Genomic DNA, 8,878 nt, shown 5'->3' on the forward strand with positions numbered 1-8,878 from the left:
TGTCAGATTATGTGATTGAGAATCGAACTTATAAACCACAAAACCGTGCCTGCTCCTATAAATAATTTTAGAAAATGAAATTTAAATTAGAAAACAAAATTTGTGAAAGTATTTTATTATCAATTACGTTTTTTTTAAAAAAAAAATGGAGAAAATAATTGTATAAAATAGAAAACGTGAAAGAAAAATAGACAAAAACAAAAACTACTGGTAGTTTTCTGTTTTTCTTGGATGGATCACCTGTTGTCAATTAATAATAATAATGATAATAATGATTTCAAATTTTGGTACAAGACCAATAATTTTAGTGGAGGGCTAAGTCAATTACATGAACCCCACCAGGGATGAAAATTAGAGTCGACCTCGGTGGAATTTGAACTTAGGACATAAAGACATGAAATGCTGCTAGGCATATTGCCCAGCATGGTAACAATTCTGTCAGCTCACCACCTTACTACTACTACTACTACTACTCATAATAATAATAATAATAATAATAACAATCCTTTCGGCTACAGGCATAAGGCCTAAAATTTTGTGGGGAAGGGAGCTTGTTGATTACATCCACCCATGCTAAACTATTTTATTGACCCCACCCGCCAAAAAGTGGAAAGGCAAAGCTGACCATGGCAGAATTTGAACTCAGAATGTAAAGCATTTTGTCCAGTGTGCTAACAATTTTGCCAGCTCACTGCCTTCATAATAATAATAATAATAATAATAATAATAATAATAATAATAATAATATTTTTAAAAAAGGATTGACAATAATAATAATAGTTTCTAACTTAAGCACAAGACGAGCAGTGTAGAAGATTAGTTGATGACACTGACTTCTGTACTTAGCAGGTAATTTATTTTATCGACCCTGAAAGGATGAAAGGTAAAATAAACTTTGACAGGATTTGAACTCAGAATTTAAAGGGCCAGAAAAAATACCACAAGGCACTTTTATCTAATACTTTAAACAGTTCTTCCAAATCACTGCCCTACACTAATGATTAAAACTACCATTGGTTTCTGTTTTAAGCACAAGGAACAAACATTTTTGGTGTAAGTGTACAGCCATCCTATTCAACACCCCCTGGGATTCAACTGGTATAAACTTCATCAAACTTAGAAAGGTGAAAAGTAAAGATAATGCTTGTATTTGACTAGTGCTTTATTTTATTGATCCCTGAATGATGAAAGGCAAAGATGATCTCAGTTTGGATTTGAACCTGAACTACGAAGAAACATGACTAAATATACAAAATATAAGACTATATTGTTTTTAACCCCCAGTGCTCTTAGTGGTTGTTATTTTATCAAACTTGGAAGGGTGGAAAATAAAAAAAACGACACTAGTAGGATCTGAACTTGGAATAGCATAACTAAATACCACAAGGTGTTTTCTCTAACATTCTCTAACAGTATATCAAATAGATAATGGTTTCATAGACAGACACAAAGCTAGAAGTTTTATGGTATGTATCAGCCGATTAAATTGATCCCAAGGCTTGACCAACGCTTTATGTGCCATATCTGCCAAAGAAGAAGAGAGAAAAAGAAAAAAAACAGGACAAGTAAGAAAAATTACAAAAAAAAAAAAAGAAATATATAGATAAAAAGTAATTTGTTTAGGCTATGTAGGGATCTAGGAGGGGATTCCTTGTAATATGGTAAAGGCACTGCACAGTTTATATGCAGGACAGCTAATAAATTGACATATTAGTGCCTTGCATTGAGCTTATTCTGTTGGAGCTATCAAAAGTAGTATGCTTATCATCTTCTTCAATGTCATCCTCGTCGTCGTCGTCGTCATCATCGTCATCTTCATCGTCATCATCATCATCATCATCGTCGTCGTCATCAACATCCTCAAATGTCTACAAAAAAAGAAAGAGGAAAAAGTATAAGAAAAACTATACAAATATATATATATATATATAATTGTTGTCCATCACAGGGTCCAGTCCTTACTGTGGTGGCTTGTGTGACTTGCGGCCCTGAGAGCTAGGTCAATGCTGCTTTCCATGCTGCACAGGTCAAAGTATAGAGGCCACTTCTTCCCAGAGGTCAAAAATGGGTCTACACGTTTACATAGGGCCAAGACCCCTACCTACAAAACAGCAAAGCTACGAAAGCATGGATGATAATTCAAAACCAACAAGGTCTGAAAGCTATACCAGAGGAGGGCAAGCTCCAGGTAGAGTTTCCTATGTAGGACAGGTTAAAGGATAGAGGTCAGACTAATATGGACGTCTCTTCCAAGAGGTAAAAAATGGTTTTGCATAGGGTCAAGCTTCCTGTAGCTGGTTGTCGATACAATCTGCACCCAACAAATATTGCAAGCAGGAGAGGATGGGCAAAATAGCCCAAAACCAGTTGGTCAGCTGGTCTTGTCAAGTCACTAGAAGATGGCAAGGGTTCGTTCCCTTACTTGCAATATATATTGGGTGCAGATTGCATTGATTACCAGCTGGAGGAGGTTCCTCCTGGGGTTAAAAACAGTAGTAACATCAGTTCCAGCGGGACAGCCATGTACAATGTACAAGTAGTGATAAACATTACTTCTCAGTATAGGCACTACTTTCATCTCTTATAGAGATTTTCTAACTAGCTACTTCGCTTGATATCAATAAGGTTTCACCGAAAATAAAAATTTGAAGAAATTTCCCTGCTACATACCATTACTGAAGACATAGTCTGCGGAATTTTGCCAAGTGAGCTACTGTCTGGCTTTGACATGCGAGGTGAGCTTTCTATCGATGCTTTCTGAGCTATTTCCATTCGAGATATGAAAGTTGGTGGATGTATGTGTTTCCGAAATTCCTATAAAAAAGTTGCATTAAGTTAAAAGTGAAGGAAGAGGCAAAAAAAAAGAGAAGCATACACAAACACACATGCAATCATTTGACTTGCTAGAAACAGCAGCAAAACCTATTTTCAATCACACCACATCTTCTTCCGAAACTAATGGCCACATTGGACAATGGAATTCTAGATAGGCATAGGCATTGCTGTGTAGTTAAGAAACTCATTTTGCAACCATGTGGTTTGGGGTTCAGTCCTACTGCATACCACCTTGGACAAGTGTCTTCTACTATAGCCCCTGGCTGAACAATGTGAGTGAATTTGGTAGTCAGAAACTGTACGGAAGCCCATCGTGTGTGTGTGTGTGTGTGTGTCTTTGTGTTTGTCTCTACTACCACCACCACTGCTTGACGACCAGTATTCAATTGTTTACATCCCCGTAGCTTAGTGGCTTGGCAAACAAGTACCAGACTTCAAAACTAAAATAGATGCAGGAATTAATTTGTTTGACTAAACGCATCAAGGTAATGCCCCAGCATGGTCTCAGCCCAGTGACTGAAACAAGTAAAAGAAATAAGATATGTGGAACAATGTGATGGCCATGGTTGGAAAGCCTGTGATGATAAGTCTGTCAGGGTTGACTCATGGGGCTAAACAACAACATAACAGGAACAGACTGGGCTGTGGACCAACTGCAACATGGTCAAAATAGGTACAGAGATAAAGATGGTGGCAAGTGCCAAGGCAGACCAGGAAGTACATAACAACATAAGTAATATGGGCAGTCGATCTGCCAAATTGTTGACTGGTCCAAAGAAATTATGCTTCCATTAGTTTTCATTTACATTGCTAATATTATCTGTCTAAGGCAGAAGCAAACTTTTTTTTCTACTCTAGGCACAAGGCCAGAAATTTTGGGGGAGTGGGGGGGCGTTGATTAGATCGACCCCAGTCCGCAACTGGCACTTAATTTATCGACCCCGAAAGGATGAAAGGCAAAGTCAACTTCAGTGGAATTTGAACTCAGAACATAAAGACAGACGAAATACCGCTAAGCATTTCGCCCACCGTGCTAACGTTTCTGCAAGTTCACCACCTAAGAAAGCAAACTTCTTACCACACAGCCATGCCTACACCTATGTAAATCAATCCTGGAACGACAGGCTCTGGTACAGTTGGGGCAAATATGTAGGCTTTGGTCGAATGAGGGTTGTGACAATAATTCATTCCTTCTTTTGTGTTTCTCATCTGCCACAGCTGCTCTGGCCTTCTCAAAGTTGCTTGCAGCATTCTGGATGCAGTCTTGCCACAAATCTCAACCATGTCAAAGATAAATGGTTAGACTCTCCAAGTGCAGAGAGACAAAACAAAAACTCACAAGCTATTCTATCCAACATCCCAATCAATGCCACCTTCTACCAATTTTCCATTTTCACGACAACATAAAACAATATATACATATATATATATACACACATATATATATAAGTGTTTATTGTATAGAACAAACAAGGGTCTTACATCAAGATCGTCTTCCACATTGATATCTGAGAGATTCTGGAAACAAATGGTGTATAATTCTAAAGCTTTGCAGTGGAACGTCATCTCTGTTCGTACAAAATTCAATAAAACTTTCTACAAAGAAAATAAATACATACAAATATAAACACAAAATTAAAATATTTCTTTCTTTTTCTCTTTTTTTTTTTTTGTTTTGATTAATCTCATCTCATCTTTAAAGATGAAAGATATTTTCATTGTTTACATCAACAAGGTACTACTACAGAAACTCAACCAACAAAACATGATGCAATGTGCATTGAGGAAAAGGTACTGACAGAAATTGGGATCAGTGTGCATATGTGTGTGTGTATATTATATATTCATATATATATATATACACACACACAATCATCAGTCAATTTTTCATCTGATGATCATTTTGTCATGAAACTTGAGTTGCAAGAATGAAATTCAGTTTGAATAAACTGTACACACTACACTATGTATTTGTTACACTCTTCTTCATTCATTCACTCACTAAACATTTGAACACACACACACGACAGTGTTTTTCTTCTTTGCTTACCTTCATATCAGTCAGCTTTTGCAACTCAAATGCATCCATTTCTTTCTCCAGCACTTTACTGCACCGGGTGGCCTCAACACTTGCTTTCGCATAGTCTGATTTGGCCTACAAGTGAAGGAGAGAAGACACATGTTAACCAACATCAGACAACATCAGTTTAGTGGCTTTATTCAAAGTGCACAGGTAACGGGTTAGTAAGGGCACATCTCAAACTCTTTAGATGTTTTTGTTACAGGTATTATTGTTTACACCCAGGTGAGTCCTAGGCAATCATAATTATGGCGAAAAGTAATCCAATGTTGTCCATCTTGTCTTTTTTTTTTTTCTCAGACACAATATCAAGGACTACATTATCCAATAAGTTCACCATAAGGTGATAGGGTGTGCTTTCAGGCAGATTAAGCTGCTGAAAAGTTCCTGGCTTTAAGGGTGTCATGAGAGGCCTAGTTGGAGGCCCAACCTCCTGAATTCTTTTACAGGGCTTAGAAAAACTGAAGGACCAGGGAATATGTTGAATAAAATAATTAACTGATCCTCCTGTATTTTCTTTTACCCAAAGCCAGGAACTTTACAGCACCCCCTCATATATATATATATATATATGTGTGTGTGTGTGTGTGTGTATGCGTGTGTACATGTGAGTGTGTGTGTGTGTGCGTGTATGTATGTATGTTTACAACTCATACAAACACACGAGGAGTATACATACATGTGTGTGTGTGTGTGTGTATGAATGTGTACACGCACACATACATGTATATATGTTAGAAACTGAAGATTCTATAAAAGTAAGTTTAAATTTCACATTTCTGATTGTTCAAAAGATTCAAAAGAACCATCAGAATAATGGAATAATCAGATGCATGAACTCTAGAGTTATGATTAAAAAAAAACTTCAGAGTCTAATATAAAAAAAAAAAAAAAACACACTGAGTACTTTTTTCTCTGTTTGTAAAGGTAAACATTCCTTAATTTAATCTTTATCCGTGTGTACCCTTCTGGATATGACCATATTCATGTGTGTTCATATGTATATACACATATAAGAAAATATATACATAAGTGGATAACTATGTGTGCATGTCTATTCTATACATATCTATTGGCTATGTGCAATGTATGCATGGTGTATGTATGTGCTGCATGTTACTAAATATTAGTATATTTCTTTTCTAGTCACATGAACACAGTAGCAGTAATACATAATAGTAACTATAGCAAAAGTGTAAAAGTTCAAAGCAGTTTATGTAGCATATGTGGTGAATGTTAGCAGAAACAAAAGTAGACAGTACACGGGTATGTAAGTTCATTAGTAAACCGGACATGACAGTAACGAAGGAAGAGTTTATCTCCAAGCAGTCAGTCAGCTTAATTAATTACGTGATAAATTAATTACGTGATAAACCCATTTACCCTGTATCAAATATATAACACACACACAGATATATCTTTTATGTGCCCTTATAGTACCTGAAAACAAAAGGATGCACATACACCAAAATTCCACAAAATTCCATGCTAATGCACGTTCTGAACACTAGCTTAATAACGACTAAATTATTTACCTAAATTCTTCATTATTTTTAAAATTCAACGCCGCATAAAAGGTGACTGTGCCAGCACCATGTTAAAAAGCACCCATGCCGGTGACACACAAACGGCACCCATGCCAGTGTCACATAAAAACACCCATTACACTCTGTAAAGTGGTTGGCATTAGGAAGGGCATCCAGCCATAGACAACATGCCAAAACAGACAATTGGAACCTGGTTCAGTTCTCCAGCTCTGCCAGCTCTTGTCAAACCGTCGAAATGCATGCCAGCATAGCAAATGGACAATGATGACGATGATAAAACAAAGGCACTATATTTGAAAAGAAAAACGGTAATGAAACTTAAAGTCACTCTCAGCACCATGGGCCACTTGTACAACTTTACTTCTGCCACTGAAATATTCAAACTGTAGAATCTTTACTCAATGTGCTTTTTCCCATTTTGTCTATGAATAAATGACAAGCAACCCAAGTAGAAGTAAGTTTGCCAGGACATTACTGACTGGGAGTCTGAGAATTCATAGGGCCATTTACCCAGTTTCCATGGCATATATATAAGTGACCGGGGTCACAACATTCACCCTGAACAGGAAACCGGGCCATCACACAGTTACATATTTAAGGTTAAATGGGGTGCAGCAACATGAAATGAAGTGTTTTTTCGCTCAAGAAAATAATGCACCACTATTTTTTTCCACCTTGTTTCATATTTATGTGCTTACTCTGGTATATATATATATATATATTAAGCATGTTTTAAGCAAGCAGAGACATAGGGGTTAGTTAATTTAGATTTTTACACAGAGTACTACTTTAAAATGCATGCATGCATGTGGGTGTGGGTGTGTGTGTGTGTGCACGTGCACAAATGGTTAGAGTACATTATATTAGTTAAAAGTTTGTTTTAAAAATCAAAGAAATATATATGATGCTTATGAAGCATACACCAACAAGAAAAAGAAAGAAAAGAGAGCAAAGAAACACTTGAAAGAATTAATAGACAATGATACTTACTGTGATTATTTCATATAATAATAATAATAATAATAATAATAATAATAATAATAATAATAATAATAATAATAATAATAACAACAACAACAACAACAACAACTGCTGAGCTGAAAGGGAAACAAACCCTCAGAAGCTACGTCCACAAAAGAAAGTATTTACTAACCAATGCAATCCTACGTCACAATCATTTTTACAAAACAACAACAAACCACAGCCCAAAGATGAAGTTAAAGCAATAAAAACAAAAAGCACCTCACTAATAAATAAAAAGAAATGGCAATTATTGTTATAATGAGATATAACATGTTATGACAGTATGTTATGATATTAGTTATGTGTTAAGATTGATGTCAGTACAAGTGTTGTATCATATTATAGCAAAGCAGCATGTATTTATGACATGAGAGAGTATGATGAGATATTTTGTGATAGGTTTTCATTATAATGAGCTTACCAGATATTGGAAGTATGATAACATTCTGGCTAGATGAGATATACAATGATATAGCATATATGACATTAAATGTTGTGAGATCCTATGATTATGACACGGATACAGAGAGACACAAGTATGTTGTGTCAGAGATAGATACAGTATGCACAATATTAATATGATGGAGATGTTACAAATTAAGAGAACATTCTAGTGACATTACAAGAGTTATGAAATTGTGGTGAGATACCTCTAGTTATGACATCAATACAATGAGCAATGAGATGTAGTAATGTTATGATATTAGTATGATGAAATGCTACATGTTGTAGAGATATTGTATGAGTTATGAAATCACTGTAGCGATATAGTATAGTTGTTACATGAATACAAGTAGGATAAAGCAAGTTATGATACAAGGCAAAGATGTTATTTTTAAAATGAAGTTACAATGAATACTATCCTTCCAAGTTAAAAATCTAGAAAACTATTTCTAACCTAGTTTATTAAACATTCTTGTTATCATTAATCATTATCATCACCATCACCATTTAACATCGACTTTTCGTGCTGGCATAGGTAGAAAACGGTTTGACACAGAACTGGCAGCATGGCTGCATCAAGCTCCAATGTCATCTTTGGCATGGTTTCTATGGCTGGATACCCTTCCAAATGCCAACCACTTTACAATGTGTACTGGGTGCTTTTTGTTTTTTGTTTTTTTTTCTTTTTTTCATGCCACCAGCACTAGTGAAGTTGCCATGTCATTTATTTGCAAGACAGAAAAAGAACAGAGGAGGAGAAGAAGGAAAGAGAGCAAAAAGTTCCCACTACGAAGAACAAGTATCTGGGAGAGACAGGCAGAGGTGAGTGGCTTTAATGAAAATTATTTTTTACTTCTTTTAGTCATTTGACGGTGGCCATACTGGGGCACTGCCTTGAAGAATTTAAATCAAACAAATCAATTCCAGTGCTTTTGTTTTTCTTAAGCCT

The 8,878-nt window shown here is 35.9% G+C and overlaps 1 protein-coding gene across 1 annotated transcript in view; it reads right to left on the reverse strand.

Moving 5' to 3' along the window:
* Positions 1 to 99: 99 nt before the first annotated feature.
* LOC106879379 (CBY1-interacting BAR domain-containing protein 1) overlaps positions 100 to 8,878 on the reverse strand; it is a 27,143-nt gene continuing 18,364 nt past the window's right edge. Inside the window, exons 6-9 of the mRNA XM_014928906.2 lie at positions 4,886 to 4,990; positions 4,318 to 4,431; positions 2,671 to 2,814; positions 100 to 1,868 (exon numbers count right to left, since the gene is read on the reverse strand). Of these exons, the coding sequence (XP_014784392.1) occupies positions 1,695 to 1,868; positions 2,671 to 2,814; positions 4,318 to 4,431; positions 4,886 to 4,990 (537 nt within the window). The 3' untranslated portion in view covers positions 100 to 1,694. The remainder of the gene's footprint in view (positions 1,869 to 2,670; positions 2,815 to 4,317; positions 4,432 to 4,885; positions 4,991 to 8,878) is intronic.

This window comes from Octopus bimaculoides, chromosome 17, assembly GCF_001194135.2.
Source record: "Octopus bimaculoides isolate UCB-OBI-ISO-001 chromosome 17, ASM119413v2, whole genome shotgun sequence".
NCBI lineage: Eukaryota > Metazoa > Mollusca > Cephalopoda > Octopoda > Octopodidae > Octopus > Octopus bimaculoides.